A 22,166-nucleotide genomic window follows, 5' to 3' on the forward strand; every position below is an offset into this window, starting at 1 on the left:
AGTTAAAACTTATAGTTATTATTGGACACTGTTAAGCATTTGTGTACTAACCCACAAAAAAAATATATGTATTGAGTTATGAATGCAGTTCAGTGTTCTTTAGATGATTTAAAACAAGTCTGCATTAAAAATTTAACAACAAAAAAAATTGTGGATTAGGACCTCAGTTAGGACACTGATGCATAACAGCAACCAATTATAACACATAAGCATTACACATTCTTTTCAAGGTTTTCTGAGAAAACCAGTCTATTTTAAGAACTATTTTTAGAATCTATTTTAACTATATTAATTACAATTCTAGCTTTATTTTAGTGAAGATTTGAATGTTTATATTAAATTTAAATGAAATTTTTGACAAAATTTACATATTGTGTTGTTTTTAAATGACTGAACTTTAAAACATCTTTTTTATAAACTTTATGGTGATGATTTATTGCTGGTCATCACATACGACAAGACATTAGTGATTAATATAATATTATTAAGCATTTTATGTCCTTCATACTTTTCCATAGTAAAATTATAACTTATTGTCTGAACATGTTATAAAAGGAAAATATTTTGTACTTATTGAATATTGATGTCTATAATGCTATTAAATATTGATGTGAATTGCAAATTAAAAATGCAAAACAAAACAGTTGTTCTATTTTAATTACTTACTTATTGATCTATTTTCCTTATTTACATAACAAGCAGTTTTTATTTTTATTTATTAACATTTTGTTTCCCCCTAATGGACAGAGAGTAGATACTTACCTTTCCTATTTCTTTTCACAAAACTTTAAAAAAAGCAAGCATTATTAGGTATTAAATCATTTTAATAAATAAATATTATACTTAATTTCTTAAAATGATTTAGTTAAAGCTGATTTTATGACTATGACTTTATAAATGGACATCATAATATGTTACAAAGTATGTTTATTGCAATTACCAGTATAATGGTGGGAATTTTTTTATAGCAATGGTGATAAATATAGTCACCTTAATAAGGCGCAGACGACAGGCTATCCGTGACGCACTTTTTAGTCCGTACGTATGGATAGTCTGCCGTCTGCGCTGCGCCTATACAAAACCAATGTTGTTTCATTGTTATTAGCGTTTTGTGTATTATCACAAGATCAATATAAAATAATGGACTAAATGTCCAATGAGGAAAAAAGTAAAAAGAATCTGTTCGCATAATAATTAGAAGACATGTTTTATATAACCTGGTCACAGAATACAGCCATAAGCCATTGACCTATCACTATTGTTTTACTTTTTTTTTGTTCTAAATAAAGGACTTTATCGTAAAACGATAATGCCGTCCGTTGTTTTACTTGCGGCCAAAAATTTGCTCTGCATGTATGCAACGGAGCACAATAGATTTTAGAATGCATAAAAGAGTACAATCAATGAGTGATATATCAATTTCTAATATCTTGATGAATTTAATATGTGTTCTGTGACCGGGCTATAATATTTACGAAAATGCCTTTACCCATTTGGATTCTATTGAAATAGCTAATATAAAATTTTTGTGGCTACCAATAGAGAAATGATAAACCTACATGATCTTAATGTGTCTAGATTTTTTAAATTAAATTTAACTATATAAATATATACTAGCTGTTTTTGTCAATTAAATTTTGCATTTCTACGTTGGAAAATCGGAATGGACATTTAAATCCTAAAAGCCAAGTTTTCATTTTTTATAATTTTTATTATATCAACAAAGAAAACACTTGTCTCAGTCTTCTTAACAGTAAGTTTGTATTTAGGTCATGTACAAGTTTGTTTCAATTATGGACCAAAAAACCACAAGACAAGTTACAAATCTTCATTTGAAAATGTCAAAATGTTTATGAGACTTTGTGACTTATCTCATGGTTTGGACAATATATGAGAAGGCCGATCAATGCGGTCAAACTGATTGCAGGCTGACCTCACTAGACTCTTACACACTGACACACACAGAAATGCCAAAACATGTCCAGTCATTATGGCCTATAATTGATCCACCTGGCCTTCTCATATTATATGGGGTCTCAAGACTTAAGAACTGTGATTTAGTGACCTAATAAAATGAGATTATTAAGAACAAATAGGAACCTATCTCATTTAAGATAATGTAACACAGATAAGTGTACATTAAACATTACCTTGTGTACTATAGGCGTGTACTTTACACATTATCTATCAAGGTTTAAACCAAAATGCATCATAGACCATTTAATTATAAACAATATAATTTATAAACGTTTGAAATGCAAAAACAATTAATTTACATGCATAAACAATCTTACTTGAGATTGAAATCTTAGTGGAGTGAGTGCAAAGTCACTTATGAACAAAACCTTTTTTTTATATACCTAACAATAAAAATAATTAAATATATAATTTTAGTAATACTAAGTGAATTAGTTTTATGCTGTTGGTTCACTCAGAACACTAAAACTTTAAACTGTCATGAATGAACTTATAATAATATGACTAAGGACATATCTACATATCAGTAGAAGTACACTGCTTCTTTCAAATATATCTTACAAACTACATCCTTATACATGTAAATTAAAGACACTTTATAATAATATTGCCAACAAGTCAATATTACAGGCACATATGAGATATGAACAATCCTACAATGTAAAATATAAGTACAAAAGGAAGAATTAAGTTATTTCCTTACACATCTAGTAAAATAAAGTTTTCACGGTTTGTTTTCGGTGTCCGAATTGTTTTGGTTGCTAGTTTCTTGTTTACTGTTTTTATTATCCAAAGTGTTTTTTTCATCGCCAAAAAGGTACATAGCCTCGTCATAAGTGGGGGGTGGTGGTTCGGAGCTGGATGGCTGTGGTTTAGTTGTTGTGTCATTTGTTATTAAGGCCTCGTAGGATGGAGGTAATGTGGCACTGGATGCGGTCCTCGGCACTTGTCCACTGTAAGCCTGTTCAGCCTGCGCAGTCGCCATATCCTACAAAATTATTAGCAAATTAGTTTAGTGGTATATACTCTTCAATTATGAACTTTAGCCCCTTAAATCTATAATAAAAAACAAAACGACATTATCTGAACTGCGAACATTGCTTTATCACATCTGCTTTAAATGATCTTCAGATTGATTGCACATAACTGACAATGAGATGAAACAAAATTAAGACACAGTGTAATTTTCTACTGTAACTTGCATTTGCTTAAAAACAAATCAATAATAAGTAAACTACATTACTTATTAGAAAGTAATAAACAATGTTTATTACAATAAAAATAGATTTAACTAGATGACGCCTGCAACTCCGTTGCACAAAAAATCTTTTATCGCGTGGGAATAAAAAGCATCCTATGTCCCTTCCAGGGACTCCAAAGTATCTTTATACCAAATTTCAGAAAAATGTGTTCAACGGTTTGGACGTGAAGAAGTAACAGACAGACAGAGAGACTGACTGATTTTTTAATAACTATTTTCTCGTCAATAATTCAGCACAGGAAGTAATAAAATTCAGCTTAAATTACATCAATTATCCAAAAGGAAAAGTTGAAACCTAGTTTTTGAATAAGATATTTATGTAATACTTATATGATAAATTATAAGTCTTTCTTATATTATCTTTGTTTTGAACTTTACTAAGTTCAAAACAACTAGTATGTAAAGTTTACAATGCATCATAGTAACCATAAGAGCTGGTACACATTGGACATTTAATGCACGCTTGCATGTGTATGCTTCAATAGAATCCGGGGTTCACAAAACGCGCTTTAGCAAAGCGTGTACCAGCTCTTATACTGGGCATTTTATATGTATCTAAATATAGTATATGTATACTGTAGTTATATTGTTATTGGAAATTATGACATTTTGTTTCTTATTTTCCTCTAAGCTGGGTTTTATTTTTCCTTTTAACTAAGCCAATTCATACCTACATCAAGTTTATAAGACTGCGAGTCACCAATATGATAATATTTTTATGTTCATTTCAATAGGTAGTTCATGTGTGACAAAACGAGGAAATAGAATATAGATGAGTGAAATAGTATTCTTGTAGAAAGATATTGTTACAGTTTTATAAGCAAAATATGTTTTGAGCTGTCAGTATCACAATTCACACTGCTAAACTGTAAAATGGGGACCGTTACCTTCTGTATTGAATATATCAATTTGCACCTAAGTAGAACAACATTCTTTAATATTATGCTAACAATAGGATACAAGTCACATGACTTACCCTAATAATCGCTCTCTGATGCAAAAGCATTTGGATTATACTCTTTCTGCGCAAGTAGAGCATACTTTTCACGGCGACCATCATTCCTGAGCAAATAAATATTGGTCCGACGAGCCACATGTGTCCTAGATTGCTAAGGATATATCCATCGGCGTCTCCCAAGGCTAGCACTGTTATAACAGTACCAACAGAAAACAACACCATTGAGAGTACGAAGTAGGAGTAGCTGGTACAGTCGCATCTGCCAAATCTTTGATCCTCATCCAAATCAAAATCCCGATTCCGTAAACGATGTAAGCGTTGTCGTATGAATGGACTGTCGAAAACGGTAGCCATTTCTAATGATTTATACGAAAATAACGCACAAATATAACACTTGTTGTCACTATGAACACATTTCAGAAAGCACAGTACAATAATTCAATATCAAAATTGGTGTAAAAACGGTGTTTATCATAAATATATTTTGCATTGCATTCGAATGCACATGCAGTCGCAACTCGCAACGCAGAGATCAAAGTAGTGATGTAAACGATTCTGCTAAAACGATAACATACCTATTTGACATTTATATCAAGTAAAAAATAAAAATCACAGAATAGCAAAATAAGCTAGGGATGAAAATCCCGGGGATATTTTTAAATGGCAGCACTGACTTGTTCACGGTTCTGTTTCTTATGGTGGCCATACACCATCCTTCCTATCATCCATCGGCATGAGTGATGACTGATGACCGGCGTCCGGCTACTAGGCTAGTCTATTGGATTGTTTGAAGCTGTCAAACTATAAAAAGAAAAACATACGTCAGACCCATTCTCTATGGATTAAAGTAGAAGGAGAAGAAGTTAATTTATATATGACGCAGATTGTTTTGTAAAAAATTATAAATAAAAATATCTGTTTTTCCTTTACGCAAAATTATAATCAATTTTATACCGTACTCTCAATCTGAGTGGAAAATTTTGGTTAACCGCATACGACAAGGACTACGTACATTTTCATGTTCCGTAACTATTTGCAAAATGTTACGATATCGTAGTATCTTTTCGTTAACTTGTTTTATGTTCATATTTCTAGAAGGTAAGATTTTATTCTCATATTGTGCGAACATTTAAATATATATAAGATTTTCCATATGTTTCACCTGAAATGGTCCCCATTTTTCAGTTGTAATTGGCCTTAAGTTATCTTTAAAAAGCAACGGCCCTGCAGTACGCGGCTCGAACGTGACTTTCACAGCTGTAGTTGGAGATTACGCTGGTGAAAACCTTAGATTCGCCTTCTGGGATGATGCTCAACCACAACACAGTGCTGAGGTAATGCCAAATTAGAAAAACTATTTTAAAAATTGTGTCCCTCAGACTGGTCCAAAGCTGGTCCTATGGGGGGCTAATTGCCTTCTTTTAGGATTGAGTGTTTTTGCTTTTTTTTATAAAATAAGGGGGCAAACAAGCAAAAGGGTCACCTGTCGCCCATGGACTTTCGCAACATCAGAAGAGCTGCAAATGCGTTGCCGGCCTTTTAAAAGAGAATGTAACACTCTTCTTGAAACTTTCGGAAATTTCACATAAAAATATTTTGTTTTCAGTTTACATTATCATCAAATGTGTCCACATGGACAGTGGAATATCCAAAGAATCTATATGAGGCTCGGGAATACACTGTGAAAGTTAATCTGTTAAAAAACTTCATTGGATTCTGGTACCTTGACAAAACTGCAACCACAGTTTTTAAATTAACAGGTAATAATAATTTGTAATGTTTGCTATAAATTGTAATACATAAAGATATAATATAATTTAAAGAATATATTCAACGAAAGCGTTAATAATATAATAATATGTAATTAACGCTTGTGTATAATATTTTTATATTAATATATATATATATATGTTATTTTTTTAGATTCACTTAACGGAAATCTTGTTTTAAACCAAGATAATTTAGATAGGCCAAACAAATTTGTGGCTGTTAACAAAACCGTTCATCATTTTGTGAGACTGCCTGAGAATGAGATGGAATTTCTCAAACAAAACGCATCAACCGTTATCACATACTGGTTTATAGATTGCATATACATTGATCAAACCACAGATATGTCTTTGAATTACACATACACTGATGTAATGGGGGACCACTATATTGATGCTTTAGTGGTTGCTAATAACGAACCGTTGCCACCAATCACAACAACAACAACGACTACCACTACAACAACTACTACTACGACTACAACGACTACAACAACCACTACCACTACTACAACTACAACACCAAAACCACCAAATGTAACAGAGGCGTCAACTCCGGTATCTACAATAACACCAGCTGCAAATACAACAGCTAGTAATGAACACAAGATATCTAAGAGAGCAATAAATAATAAAACAGTGAAAAAAGAAAAAGCAATCAAAGATTTTATATGCCATAACTCCAGTATTGTTCCTATTGGCCCAACATACACATATGGACATTATCAAGAAAGTATAAGTATTAGGGGTAAGTTTTATTTTTTATATTTTAGAATAACTGTATCTTTCATACCAACAGACCAAGAGTAACTATAATTATGTGATGTACAAAACTGTGTAAGCACTGTACAAAACTGGTAATAATATTATGTTATACGTGGGAGAGCCATGCTTCGGCACGAATGGGCCGGCTCGACCGGAGAAATACCACGTTCTCACAGAAAACCGGCGAAAAACAGCGCTAGCGCTGTGTTTCGCCGACTAAGTGAGTTTACCGGAGGCCCACTCCCCTACCCTATTCCCTTCCCTACCTCCCCTATTCCCTTCCCATCCCCTATTACCCTATTCCCTCTTAAAAGGCTCTTCTGATGCTGCAAGTGTCCATGGGCAACGGAAGTTGCTTTCCATCAGATGACCCGTTTGCTTGTTTGCCCCCTTATTTCATAAAAGAAATATGTACAGTACTCCCAAATTAATAATGCGCATGGAAATCTTCGCTAATTGTCGTAATCACTAAAACACCCGAATCTATGAAACTTGCATTTTGCACCTTGTTCAAAGGAAATAAAAGTAGCCGGTGGCTGTCTGCTGTCGCTAACTCACCGGGAAGCCATCGCGGCATTACCATGGTATCGTCCAAGCAACGTCAGGCGCCTCTACGTCGCTGCAAAGCGCTGTTTTTCTTAAAGTTAAGAATAAAACAGCGCTTGCAGCGACGTCTTCCGACGCTCGGAAAATACGATCGTCGCCGAAAAATTACGAAAATTTCTATGCGCATTATCACTTTAGGAGCACTGTACTTTTTAACTTAAACCAGCCCTGACAACTGCAATTTTCGATACATACTTATAACTTATTTGCTGTTGGACATCCTCATTGGAAACCTCCAGTTGCCCTGCAGCCTTGGGATGTTGTATAACTTTAAATATAATTACAGAAACAATATCTACAATCAACATAACAGGATTGAACTGGCTACAGCATGGAGACCTGTTAAATTTACAAGTAAAATACAGCGGTAGTCCTCCGTTTGATTATTGTGCAATATATAAATGGGGACAGTACAACGTAACAGGCAACGAGACATGTGTATCCAAGACCACAACTCTTTCCAACACATTTCCTCTTGTGCACTACTTCTCGGACAGCGATCAACATACTGTGGTTGTTGTTATTGAAAATGAGATTGGCAAAGCAGTGTCCCGAGCAACTATTAACATTTATAAAGGTATGTTCATATTATAAGACCACACTAGGAGCCATATTAACAATGTCTCATACATGGAGAAACCAATCAAAATAAAAAAAAACAAGATGGAAGAAAATGGATAAGACTGTCTGTCAAATGGTTTTTCCCATGAAGCTAATACAGAGAGGAGCTGGCCTAAGCAACTGTGCACTGTGATTTTCAAATAGGTCCTGACGTCATCATTGTGGGCGGGGCTTAAGTCAGTACACTTTCAGCGTTTGTCAGGTGCACACGTAACGAGACTCCCAATAAATTGGTGTTTTTTGCGTTTTTAACAAGGAAAGGATAAAGTATTGTGTTTTACAATGTCGAAAACACTCAGACAGACGTTCTGATAATATAAATACTATCACATTTCATTTGCAAATAATTTTAAATGTAATTTAAATATAAAAGTTCTAGAACATTTTAGCTTTCAGCATTAATTATACTACTTGACACTAGATGGCCAGACCTTTGAAAGATAATACAGACGTAAATGCTTATAATTTTGCATAAGTTTATTGCAATAATCATACTTGAATACTAAAAACCGTTATACACTTTGTCTTAAACACATTTAATAGCTAAAACCGTACTTATATAGCTTTTATTATCATATTACTTATAAAGCGCCATCTGTCGTCATCTTGGATAACTATTTTGAACGTAACAAATATCCAGGGCCGTATTTAGAATTAAATTTATTAACCGACTTCCAAACAACGAGTAGGTTGTATATTTGCTAATGTTGATTGTTGACGCGCGCGGCTGATATTTGGCCAGCCGTAGGGTCGACAAACAAAAACGTTTTTATTTGCGGACATTTTTTTTATGTTTTTGTTTTAATTTTTTTGTGATAATAATAGGTAATATGTGATATTATTATAGTAATAGATTAATAAAATAATAGCTGAATCACAATCATTGATAAAATATTACCACAAATCTTTTTCATGAAAATTTTGGATTCGCTCAAAAATAAAAAATAAAGTACTTAACTGAAAGAGTTGAAGCTGCCACGGGGTTGACCAAAAACAAGGTAATACCTTAAGGTTGGGCTGCACCAGAGTGGCGTGGTTAAAGTTAAAGTTATGGTTATAGTTAAGGCAAATTTAACTTTAACCTTAACTTTGACCGGAGAAATTGACAGATGACAGCTGTTCCAACAAGGTTATAAATGATCGTGGGCGGGGGCGCTGCTGGTAAAGGAGAACTTTCAAAAATGGCGTTTTTTATATGATGACAGCGTTAGTTCCTTTTTTCGCCACGCGCATTTATAACCTTGTCGAGCTCTATGGTTATGGTTAAATATGGCGTCTTGATAGCGTCCATTTTTAACTTTATAACATTTTGCATTGTAGTTAAAGTTACAGATAAAGTTAGTTGGTGCAACCCAGTCTTGAATCAGTCTTGAGTCAGAATTAGTTGATTACTTATCTATAAATTAATGTTATCAGAAAATTTTGCTAACGCTACTTTTTTAGCAAACAAAACTGTCATTGCGATCCCATTCTGATCGCGCGTGGATTATCATCTTTCATGTACTTACCATCGAAGAAATTGATTCATAGCCCATAGCTGAACTACGTAGTAACATCAACATCGACCTAAGCTAGTAGTTTTGCTTTTAGCCGATAGATGAAATATTGAGAAGTGGGCGGAGCTTGACACCCCGCAAATTGTCACGCGTCGTTTGTTAAGGAAATTCGATTACGACACCTCCTCTCTATATTAGCTTCATGGTTTTTCCAATGTTTCATACATTAGAGCAGCCTTTCCCAAAGTGGGCGATAACGCCCCCTTGTGGGTGCTGAAGGTCTGAAGGTCTGGGTGTAGGAGCCAAGAAAACGGGGGGTGTTGTGTAGAGGTTTGGGGGTGATTTCTTTCATCGGGATGCATTTTAAATTGGAACAATGGGGTCGCTAAAATATAATTTGTTCTTAAAGTGGGCGCTAGACACAATAACTTTAGGAACCTCTGCATTAGAAAAAAGATGAAGAAATGTATGTTGTGTGTGTTAATATTTTTAAGTCTCTTGAAAATCATATTGTAATATAATATTATGTTACAATATGATTTTATAACTATGTACTTAAGTTACTTTTGAGTCTATTCTCTGTATTATTTTTACGAGGAGGTAACGTTTTGTTTTCAGCGTCAGTCCATGCGCAGCTGTCTGTGATTGTGGTGCCTGTGGTGTTCTGTCTTGTAGCCGTTATTCTGGTGGTGTTCGGTGTTGCCTACTATCAGCACCGCTCAAGGTAAATATTATAAATCAATAGCTTAGATAAGCCAAGTTTTGCTCAAGGACAAGTAAATTGTTACATTTTCTCAAGCATAAGGGCAGTGCGCAAGTAAAAGATAAAGGAATGAATTGATTAACAAACCCTCCTGCAATTTGCAAAACCAGAAAATTGTAATAATTAGGTATATTATTATAGGTCTACCAGAATCTGATGGCAAAAAGTGAGAAAATAAATTGACTCTAGCAATACCGGGGTAATTGGTATAAAACATTTTGATCCTTTTTTTTTATAGCGGCTGATTCTGTGTGTTAAACATGCAAATATAAAAATTTATCCAAAGATCCTGGTAGACCTATAATACTTTTCCTTCTAACCTACAAACTTCGCTAAGTTTAAATTATCCTTAACTAGATGTTCCGCGTGGCTTCGCCCGCGTAATTTAGGAATGTCACGGAAATCGTACATTTTTCCGCAAAAAAAGAAACCTATGTCCTTTCACATAATCTATTCTTCAATTGTGTGCCAAATAACATCAAAATTGCTCCAGTACGTTCAAATAAGACCTTTCAAATAATTTCCCCCGTTTTTCCCACACTTTCCTCTATTTCGTCGCTCCTATTAGTTTTAACGTGATAAAATATAGCCTATAGCCATTCTCGATAAGTAGGCTATCTAACACTGAAATAATTTTTCAAATCGGACCTGTAGTTCCTAAGATTAGCGCGTTCAAATAAGACATTTCAAATAATTTCCCCCGTTTTTTCCACACTTTTACTCTATTTCTTCGCTCCTATTAGTATTAGTGTAATAAAATATAGCATATAGCCTTCCTCGATAAATGGGCCATCTAACACAGAAAGAGTTTTTCAAATCGGACCAGTAATTCCTGAGATTAGCGCCTTCAAACAAACAAACTCTTCCCAATTATAATATTAAGTATAGATTTAATAATTTTTATTTACAGATACACCGTAGAAGTGGCCGACTTCGACTTCGGTCAGCAAGGACATTTCGACTACAAATCCTTCACGGAGCGCCTTCGTGACAGTTTCCGGAACGCGTTCGACTTCCGGCGACGAGACGACACCGATCCGCTCGCGTCCGACACACGATACGACTCGATGACGTAAGAACATGGTGGGTTTGTCTATTATATAATATTTATTGTAAAAACTAAGGCAACGCAGATATAGTTTTGCTTTTTATTATGTTCATATTATAGAGTTTTTGTGAGTAAAACGTACAATTATTAGTAACATTAAGAAGTCATGTTTAAAGTAATAGAGAAAAGTTGGGGCTTTACTTTGCTACACACTTTCTTCGAAAATCAATCGCTATAATCTTCTTCTTATAATATATAAAACTCTCGTGTCACAATGTTAGGCCGCGTACTCCTCCGAAACGGCTTTACTGATTTTAACCAAATTTTATATGCATATTCAGTGGGTCTGAGAATTGGCTACTGGGTACTTTTTATATTGATAAGTGCATTTGTTGAATAAATAAAAGTAAATTATTACAACTCGAGACTGACGGCGACCATAGTTTGTGCGACGGGATAGCGATGGACGTTGCTATGGTGACATACTTATTAAGTCACTTCAATAAAATAATACGGGCGAAATACTTTATATGGCAAAGAAACGTTTGCCGGGACAGCTAGTATTATTATAGAATTACGATATCAACTATTAGAATGGAAGTTGAACTTTATGATTAATGGTCATAATTTCGATGTTTAAACACAATTTTAAAAATACAAAAGTTTGACATTACTTTTTTTAAATTCTGTTTACCATGGTCGAAGTCAAAATAATGACCAAGACCGTTAAATGGTCATAAAAGTTGGGTAGTTGGGCTGCTGACGTAAAATTTTTAAGATATTCATAATTTTTAACAGATGAAAATAAAAGGCCAAAATGTATAAATTGGGCTGTTGGCCTAATTAAATAAAATTAAAAAATATGTGACCGTAAAATTTTCATTGCTTATTGAAATACTATGCCTAAATATCTATTAAAGTGAGATAAAGGAACATTTACAACCAAAAATATCTTAAAAACTCGGCTTGTATGCGACTCAAGAGAGACTACAGAGTACAGACCTACATACATTCATACATATAGCATTCCATTAAAAATAAGAGTACCTATTTAATTATACATTACTTTTAATCTTGGTTTTGCATTAAAAAAAATATAGCACAAATCATACACGACTTTGAAAAAAAAGAAATCGTGATTAACCCATCAATCCCCAAGCGGCAGCCGGCTGCCGCATAGCAATTGAAAATTTATTGTGACTGCGATACCCACGGTGGGGGTGTTAATAATATTATAATGAAATAAATTTTATATCTATAAAGTGATAGTTGTGCCATTTGCCTTTCATAAATATTACAAAAGGAAATATTGTATCAATGTATTTAATGTAACCTACAGCCACTTTCACCTTGTTAAAGTTAATCATTGGTTAATTGTCATTTTGTCTCTTTCGTTTTTGTATTGGCACAACAGTAATTGTATGTTTGGAGCATGTAGAGAAATTCTCTTGTTTCTGAGGTCTTTAACATTATTAGCGGACATAACTAAAACCAAAAAAAAGCTGCTATACTATAAAATACGTATTATAAATATTTATTAGATATAATATTATGTTATATACAGATTATCTTTTCGCCTAAGCTATTTTTTATAACTTAAATCATTGAATTGTTTATTGTATTATATCACTGATCAGTGATCACAGTAGAATTATTAATATTAATAGAAATATCCTACAGTAGAGTAAAAGGAGTGTCTTTGATTTTCATGGGCGTAGCGAGGTAGGGGCCGGGGGGGGGGGCAGCTTTCAGTCGCTAATGCTCACGAGTTTCATACCTAAACGTGGAGCGGAGAGAGTTGCGGGGTGAGAGGGGAGGCATTCAATCCCAGTTCGCTCGCTCATTTTTTTTTAAATTTTGACTGATCCTGTCTACGCCCATGTAGTTTCATACAAGTTTAACACACACGTGGAACGTGATACTGTATTATTTTACTACTTAAAGTTATCTAAAATCATGCTTAAGTGTGCGTGGGCTCGATGGTCATTTGCTTTGCAGATGATCTACTGTATATTATTTTACTGTGGTATTATTGTCAGTCAGGTTTTGTGATATTATAGGGTATAGAATCCCCCTTTCTAATAAAATTATTCAAACACCTGATTGTTTTTGATAGCTGTCCAATGTTTCCGTCTTTGTCTTATACTATGGAAAAGTCAATTGATAGAAAAGGATGGGAACACTAAATAGCTAAACAATGGTTTTAATACTTTTATTAGTAAGGTGGTATAGATATAAGCTACGACAGATTTTCGTTTATATTTTGTATGAAGCGTAAGGGTTAGTCACACCTAGACGCGACGCAACACGATTCGGCGCTGCATTATAATTTATAAGCTACCAATTCAAGAAGATGCACGTGACTGCAACGAAAACAGTGTCTTCTTGCGTAGTAAATAAACTTCAATTTTGATTACATAATATTTATTTTAAACATTCAGCGCCGCATCGCATCGCGTCGCGCCAGGTGTGAACTGACTCTAGGACATAGATATATGCATGATGTAGATGCACATTATATTCCTATAGCGGTATTTAAGTCAAGTCTAGAGTTTAGTATGTAAATCTAATATGTGGCTCCTCTTTTGTCCATGGTCAAGCTTACTACAATAAATAATATTATTGGTATAATAGACTATAATACGAATCATTGCATGGTAAATTTTTGGGTCAGCATTGAGTGTTTCAATGTCTAATAAAATTACGATTCCAATAAAATTAAGTAACATAATATTCAATCTTTAATTCTTTTTTTTTAATTGTCCATAGTGAGAATGGGAACGACTGTATACAAATTTAATTATAAATAATATTACTGAACATAAAAATTTAATTCAAGAAATTGTTACAATAAAAATGTATTTTATAAAAGATATGATTTTTATTGAAACTTTTCACTCGAATTATTTTTATTTGATTATTATTTATCAATATTACTGCATTCATTTATGTTTCGTATTGTTATATTTTTATATTATTGACTTAGTAATTCTAATAATAAATAATGTATTGTTTCTAATAAGTACTACTTTATTATTTTTTTACACCTAAAGCAGAAATTTCAACTGACTGATTTTTATATCTGAAATTGTCTTTAAAGTCTTATTATATTAGTGTTATGCGTGAGTAAAATGATTTTTATTATACTTAATATTAAAAACAATCATAACTAAATCATGTCTGTCTTATGCTAAGTACTCATATACAGTCTGTCAAGAAAGTGAAGAAATTAAAAAGTGGCAACATCGTAGTGTCGTCCCTTTCAAATCAATCTAAGAAAAAAGGGATGACACTACGATGTTGCCACTTTTTAATTTCTTCACTTTTTTGACGGACTATACGGTTTTGCTCGATCGAGCAATCACGGCGAGCAAAATCCGCGGCTCGGGCTTTCGTCCACACATTCAGCATTGCTCGATAGTTTTACTGTAAATTGATGTTTCCATCGAGCCGGCTCGATGCGAGCCTTCGAGCTGTGAGTTTTGTGGTCCACACATTAATTATTATTACTCAATTTGGAGTAAAACTATAGAGCAAAACCGTATGTGAGTACTTAGCAATATAATATATACCAGAATTCGCATTAAAAAGGCGCTAATATTGTAATATTTTCTTTTTGCGTCCTACTTACTAATAGAACACAGTCATGCCCATGGGCGTACCGAGGGGGGGGGGGGGGGGGCAGCTGCCCCCCCCCTGGATCATGTTGACGTCCCTACTAAGTATATTATCTAGTACTTTTATCTTTTATTATTATATTTTTACAACTAAAAATTATTAATTTTTTATTCTTTGTAAACCCTAGCTTATCAAAAATCTGATTTGCCCCCACCTGGCCCAATATATGGGTGTTTTGCCCCCCCCCCCCCCTGGCCCAGAATATGGGTAATTTGCCCCCCCCTGGCCCAGAACCTGGGTACGCCCATGGTCATGCCTCTCACCACAATTTTTATTCGATTTGTAGTTCTTAGAATAAAGTGTTGTTAAAATATGTTGTATTTTATTGCTTTGGTTAATTTTCCTAACATTTCCTTATATCATGCGTTCTCTCTCGTTCATTGTATGAATTTCGTACGAAGAACGATATAAAATGATGACGTGTTAATCAACAATTAACTTGACATCGGTGAAGTTGGCCCTAAACCTATAAAAAAATAATAATTAAATAATAGTTTGTTACAGAACATGCGAAATTTTTTGCAGAAACCATGCAAGCCCCCCCCTCGGTACGCCCATGCAGACAAACGATAATATTATATAGGCAGATGGCGGACTCGCTTAATTTGGTTGGGCTCTGTCATGCCCAGCCGACGGATCACATTTCACAACTGATATGATATTTTGTTATCTAAGTACTTTTTTTTTTAATGGAATAGGGGGCAAACGAGCAAACGGGTCACCTGATGGAAAGCAACTTCCGTCGCCCATGGACACTCGCAGCATCAGAAGAGCTGCAGGTGCGTTGCCGGGCTTTTAAGAGGGAATAGGGGAGGGTAGGGAAGGGAATAGGGGAGGGTAGGGAAAGAAATAGGGGAGGGTAGGGAAGGGAAAAGGGTAGGGGATTGGGCCTCCGGTAAACTCACTCACTCAGCGAAACACAGCGCAAGCGCTGTTTCACGCCGGTTTTCTGTGAGTCCGTGGTATTTCTCCGGTCGAGCCGGGCCATTCGTGCCGAAGCATGGCTCTCCCACATATTAAAAATTATCGACATAGAATTTTTTACCTACCAATAACTTTACAAACAATTAATGGATACCGTCCTTCCATGGACATTCGTAAGTCGTAACTCGTAACAACTAACACCAGAGAGTGTTCAAGGGCAAAAAACACATTTACTCGTATAACAAAGTATCAGAATAGTGTAGGACTATATTGTTTATAGAAAATGTAATTGGGACGAACTGTAAACCTACTTTTGTACATAATGTCAGCACAGTCGTCGAATCTACAACCACTTCTCGACCTTATTCCTTGGAAATAAAGTTCAAAAGTGTGTCTATCTCAATTCTCAGTGCATCTGCGACCTCTCCAACTAACGATTCGTATGGCAGAATAATGTGTACTCGAGGACTCTCGTACTAGTGGACATGAATGCAAGCGCAGTACAAATAATTCAAAAGACTGTACTTTAATTATGAGGTGTAAGGTTTATTTACCCTGTGGTTACATTTTGTAGAATGAATTTCCTGGATGTCCATTTGCGATGTCTTTGGTTTCGTCATACGATATGATTATATTATTATGGTGTTAGGTATTTCTATAGAAACGAAGAATATTCAACCAAGCAGAAAAACACGAAACAATTAATTAAATGATTATAATAAACGTCTGTAGAATCTTTCTCATTATAATAATTATTTAGGTATTTATCTTCAGAATAAAATTCTTCTCTTTTAATCTAAATATTATCGACTTGGCGGGGGCACTGCCGTAAGTATTACTTACTAAGTAAGTAAGTAAGTAAGTACCTGTGGAGTAGGAATACATTCAAAATACCCCATATAAAAGCTTGTGTAAACAAATTTCACAATCAAATCCCAGTTAAGACTAATTGTGTCGGTTAAGTGGATAATTGGCGCATCTTTATTCACCACACATTACCAACTTTGAGCGTCCCCTAATTCAACACGGAAAAGCCTCGGACATCAACAAACACATTTAACCTCTTTTGGACTTTATTGCCATTGAGTTAAGGTCGAAATTTAGTGCAGTAATAGGTAGGTAAAGTATCCGTTTTGTTGTTAAAAATTCAGCTCGGTAACGGCGGTCAGCTTTGAGTTAAATCTCTTCAAACTTTTCAAAACCACTTCGGGCTTATCCGCAATTTTCTATACGGTCTACTTAAAATCAAGTAACTAGTCTTACACTCTTACCTACACCGCCTGGCGCCTGCCCATCTTCCTACATGAATCATAATAATATATTTCAGTGGTTTAAAAGTACAGGAGAATGGACTGACCATTCGCTTTTTAGCTAACTTAAGACTACAGCTTAAACTCCATTTCTTTTTAATATACTTATTAATATTGATATTATGTGTAATGTAATAAATAATTATGGTAAATACTAAATAATTAGTAAGTATTATATATTACCATTGTGTCGTTTTTCTTCATATGTATAATTTGTTAAATGTTTTTGTGTGCAATAAACTGTTAAATAAATAAATAAAAATACCACAATACTTACGTTAAATTACTGTAAATCATGCCACCTCAATAAGAACAATTGATGTAAAGGGGCGTCCACAAATTACGCGAGGTGTTTTTTTAAATTTTCTGACCCCCCTCCCCCTGGTGAGATTTTGTGAGATTTTATTTAACCCCCTCCCCACCCCCCAATCTCACGTAAGATTTTTTAAATGTGGGTTTCTTACTTAAACGCGTTGGATTGTTTGACAGTCAGTAGATGTATAAAGTGGAACGTCAAAGTATGAATGAAATTATTTTCTTTCGAACGAATTAGAGAACGATCTTAATCGCATAACGTGTAATGAAGCGATTAAATAATAGTATATTTTATTTTTGTAACAAATAGCAAAAAAATACGTAAGATTTGCCCTCCCCCCAACGTAAGATTAGATGAGATTTGACTAATTGACACCCTGCCCGCCTTAAACACCTTACACCTCACGTAATTTGTAGACGCCCCCTAATACACATCTTTGCATATTTAGGTACACGGAGCTAATTTAGGTATAAGTAGCTGTTGCGCCTAATATCTCTTAACTTTGTTAACATTTTGTTCATTGTATAGGTATTATTATCTTCTTATTTCAGGCGTTTGCTATCATAAAGTTAGGGAACAGCAAACAGATGTTTAGAGACAATGACACCGAAATGTAAACAAGATAAGAACCCTCAACAATAATTATTTGTCCAATTATTATGCCTGAACATAATGTTGACGGAGGGGAAAAATTTAGCACCGTAGATACCCGTCTCGGTACAACCATACCTTTGAATTTTACTGACGCGTTTGGTATACTACCAAGTACCAGTAGGCACCAGTACTTATGATAATTAAATGTGAATTAGCTTACGGGACTTGTACGTGGGTTGCACCAACTAACTTTAACTATAATTACTTTAACCGTGTCAAATGAACTGTCAAATTCCTAGTAAAAGGTGGTAAAAGCCCATAATGGAGGCTATATTTGACGTTAACCTTAAACTTAACTATAACTATGCCTCTGGTGCAACCCACCCTTAAGCAATTACCTAAGCACTAATCAGAGTTTAGACTTCAGATACATACCATAATATTTACCTATAGATATGAAATGTCTAGGTCCATGAGCAGACCATACAGCAGACATATTATTATGTACTATTTAATTAGGAAGTCAGGCATTTAATAGGTATAGGTGCGCTATAATAAATAAAATGCTGTTGTAAGAAAAAAAAGTAAAAGAAATATGCTTATAAGTTTATTGAAAATATTGTCTAAACATAACACACTTATAATTGCTCATTGTCTATTACGTATTTGATAATAATTACTCAAACAATGGCTCGCCGGCCACAATGGAACTTTCGATACCACAATGGTCCTCACCGCGGACGATCTTGAAGAAGCCGTTGTCACCCCAATCGGTGTTCCAGGAGTTGGTGATGATCCAGTATTTCTTGCCGTCCTCCACTCCCCAGCCCATAATCTTAATGGCGTGTCCGCCCAACTCGCTGCCGGCTACGTGACGGTAGACGCCGGATTTGTACGTCAATAAGTCCGCGAACACGGTGAACGCCCCCTCGACCGGTCCATTCTTGAAAATTTCAGCCCGAATATGGTCCTCGCCGCCTCGGATCGAGTAAACGTGCTTCGCATACTTCTTGTCCTCCTTGTAAGTCTTCGGGTAGCCCTTCTCGCAGGTTCTGTAGCATTTGGGCGTCGCGGTGTCGCCCTTGCACGGTAATCTGTCGCCCGGAACGTGGTGCTCGCACGGCGGCACCTCGTACGGTACGCAGCCCTGGGACGAGTTGTAGTTGCCGCCGGAGACGATACCGAAGTGCTTGTAGTACTCCCAGGCCAGCGTCGGGATACCGCCGTTGCATCCGAGCCCGCAGACTGGACAGCAGCTGAGAAGATCCTCCGCGGAGAAGTGAAAGTGCTTGGTGCCGTTGGAGTAGATGCAGTAGCGGTCCGACATGGCCTCCACGGCGCCGAAGGCCCAGCAGCTGCCGCAGTTGCCTTGGTCTCTCACCTCGTTGAGGGTCGGGCAGTTCGGCCACTTGTCCCTCGGGTCGAAGTTGTGGGGCAGGTTGGCGATGACGTCGTCCTCGTGCTCCACGCTCATCAGATTCATGAGGTTAGGATCGGGCTTCGCCCCCATCATCCTTTTTAGGGTCTCGAGCGTCGTCGTCGGCGGGAAATTGCGTCCCGCTTTCCATGAGTCCTGTTTCGAGTTGATCAGGCTGATGAAATCCTCGGATAGAGGATGAGGATCGGTATCAGCGTTGGTAAATGCTAGCGCATACGCGGAAACTATTAGCACGACACGTAACATCATTATTTCTTTGGTAAATCGACCGTAAAACTAAGCGCTCATTCTTCGGGAGCGCTGCGCGTCGACTGAGTATGATATTGAGTGTGGCGTGTGCGGTAGTTTTTGTGGCGTAGCGTGGCGGTTGGTCAGTGAATCGCGAACTAATTATTATGTGAGTAATCGGCTGGAGCGTGATGTGAGGTCAAGAAAGCGAATGACCTGCACAGTCAAAGGTCAAAACGTATCGTGTACATTGTGATAAGCAGCTTAGTGTTTATTTGTTAAAATTTCTAAGACTGATTAAGTAGTACTAACGACTTACTTATTACTTTATTTAGCAAGATTCTTCTTCTTTAAACAAAATAATTACTAAGTATTTTGTAGATATACAGTGTGTAACAAAAACAAGTGATAATACTTTAGGGTGTGTACGTGTTCCTTGTAGAGAGTTCACTGTGAAAGTAGCAGCGCTTTTTTTTCACTTTTTTTCACTTTTGTATGGGCAAGGGCCCGAGTGTCACTAGTTTCCCCATACAAAAGTGAAAAAAAATTTTGGTCTTTCAGCGCTGCCCCTTATTTTTGTTACACCCTGTAGATAAGTTCTAATGAGTAGTCATCTTTCGTGATTACAAAATTCAAATTATATTTTATAGTTTATACTACTTAGGGAGTCTAAATGATGGAACTCTGAAATGCAAAATTAATATGTATTTTGTAATTTTTGTTCAATAAGAAGATAATTAATATGTTTTACATTTTAATAGGTATTAAAATACTTTTCCATTTTCCCTTCTTGGAACCTATAAAATATTTATATTTCCTTTAGTAAGTTATAAATGTTTGTATTAGTAACTTATTATTATGTTTTATTTACGACACTCAGCTAGCACAAAATGGCACACCGCACAATACAACTATATTATCATTTTATTGTACTGACTACTGTGTAACTGCCTCATATAGTTATGTGAATTCCTATACGTGACAAATCGAGTTTACTTAATCCTTATTATACCAAAGTAAACAAAACTATTAGCAAAAGTGATTATAGATATTATATTGATACCTATTTAGTATGGTTCACACTTCACATTTTCCTGTGAATTATTATCCTACGAATACTGAATAAAAATTAAAAACTAAGAAAGAATAACTGTGTCAAAAATTTGTCCATGGGAGATACGTTTCCTTAGTTTTTACTTTTTAATTTTTATTATTCGTAGGAATTATCAAACCGCGTATCTACAGTTTGCATCTGAATGATTTATAGTGTGTTAGATATTTACAGATATACATTATACATCCAGTATATTGTATTATGTATTTATCTAAAGACACCAGCTGGCTAATCGTCTTCCCATTACAACATTCATTAATTATAACAGGCAGTAGTACAAGCTGATAACTTCATTGTGGCTGTGTATATTGTGTTTGTTTTATTCGTAAGAATCTTAATATTAAGTACTGGACTTTTGTGAATATAATTCTTGAAATTTTTTATCACTAGACCAATTTAGTCATATTGTGTGCAGTAAATTGGAGTTCAGGGAACAGAAGACATTTTAGCCCAGAAAATTGTACGATTCCCTTTAAAAATGTACGATAACGGGGCAACGAAGTTGTAAAAAACATTTAGGGTGGGTTGCACCAACTTACTTTAACTATAACAGCTGTAACTTTAACAACAATGCAAAATGTCAAATCTTTGGTTAAAGTTAAAAATTCACGCCATAAAGACGCCATATTTAACCATAGTCCATAACCATAGACTATAGAGCTCGACAAGGCTTTAAATGCACGTGGCGAAAAAAGGAACTAACGCTGTCATCATACAAAAACGCCATTTTTGACAAATCTCCTTTACCAGAAGCGCCCCCGCCCACGTTCTTTAAATAAAGCCTTATTGGACCAACAACGTCTTAGCTGTCAAATTCTGTGGTCAAAGTTAAGGTTTAAGTTAAATTAGCCTTAACTATAACCATAACTTTAACCATAACATTAACTTTAACCACGCCTCTGGTGCAACAATAGAATTAATCTAAGTTACAACTTGTAATTTAGATTATTTTAACACGTTTTTTACAAGGAGACGGTCAAGTATAAAAACAGAAATTAGTAGTTTAAAAGCAAGTTTAGGGACTTATCTACAGTAATAACAGTATGTTTCTCTCGTTACTTATAAATAATTTAAATCATTATAACTAATGTGTACCAACTTTATGCAATAAAAAGATCAATAAAACCTTTTCCATATCCAAAATCTTATTTTACAACCTCATCAGAATTTACGACAAAGTGAACAAAACATCCCTAACAATAAGGGATGTTCCAGGATTGAATTAGATAGGATTCCCAAAGGCGCAACACTATAGACCACTCTTTTGTCCGTCCCCAAGTTAAAATTGTATCCACTCCCG

At 35.2% G+C, this 22,166-nt stretch overlaps 3 protein-coding genes and 1 long non-coding RNA gene across 4 annotated transcripts; 2 read left to right on the forward strand and 2 right to left on the reverse strand.

The window, feature by feature from the left end:
* Positions 1 to 1,715: 1,715 nt before the first annotated feature.
* LOC121732519 lies at positions 1,716 to 4,750 on the reverse strand. Its single transcript, XM_042122434.1, has 2 exons — positions 4,215 to 4,750; positions 1,716 to 2,965 (listed from the first exon to the last, which is right to left on the reverse strand). Exons 1-2 carry the CDS (start codon positions 4,548 to 4,550, stop codon positions 2,702 to 2,704), a joined length of 600 nt encoding a protein of 199 aa, XP_041978368.1. The 5' UTR covers positions 4,551 to 4,750; the 3' UTR covers positions 1,716 to 2,701.
* Positions 4,751 to 5,070: 320 nt separating this feature from the next.
* On the forward strand, positions 5,071 to 11,318 carry LOC121732255. Its single transcript, XM_042122078.1, has 7 exons — positions 5,071 to 5,294; positions 5,382 to 5,530; positions 5,803 to 5,956; positions 6,120 to 6,713; positions 7,623 to 7,913; positions 10,072 to 10,177; positions 11,127 to 11,318. Exons 1-7 carry the CDS (start codon positions 5,237 to 5,239, stop codon positions 11,290 to 11,292), a joined length of 1,518 nt encoding a protein of 505 aa, XP_041978012.1. The 5' UTR covers positions 5,071 to 5,236; the 3' UTR covers positions 11,293 to 11,318.
* Positions 11,319 to 11,793: 475 nt separating this feature from the next.
* LOC121732257 lies at positions 11,794 to 21,515 on the forward strand. Its single transcript, XR_006036342.1, has 3 exons — positions 11,794 to 12,028; positions 16,256 to 16,258; positions 21,505 to 21,515. It is a non-coding gene; the product is annotated as an uncharacterized LOC121732257 (long non-coding RNA).
* LOC121732256 (cathepsin B) lies at positions 18,681 to 19,861 on the reverse strand. Its single transcript, XM_042122079.1, has one exon. It carries the CDS (start codon positions 19,771 to 19,773, stop codon positions 18,763 to 18,765), a length of 1,011 nt encoding a protein of 336 aa, XP_041978013.1. The 5' UTR covers positions 19,774 to 19,861; the 3' UTR covers positions 18,681 to 18,762.
* Positions 21,516 to 22,166: the final 651 nt, after the last annotated feature.

Source organism: Aricia agestis, chromosome 12 (genome assembly GCF_905147365.1).
Source record: "Aricia agestis chromosome 12, ilAriAges1.1, whole genome shotgun sequence".
In the NCBI taxonomy this organism is placed as follows: Eukaryota; Metazoa; Arthropoda; class Insecta; order Lepidoptera; family Lycaenidae; genus Aricia; species Aricia agestis.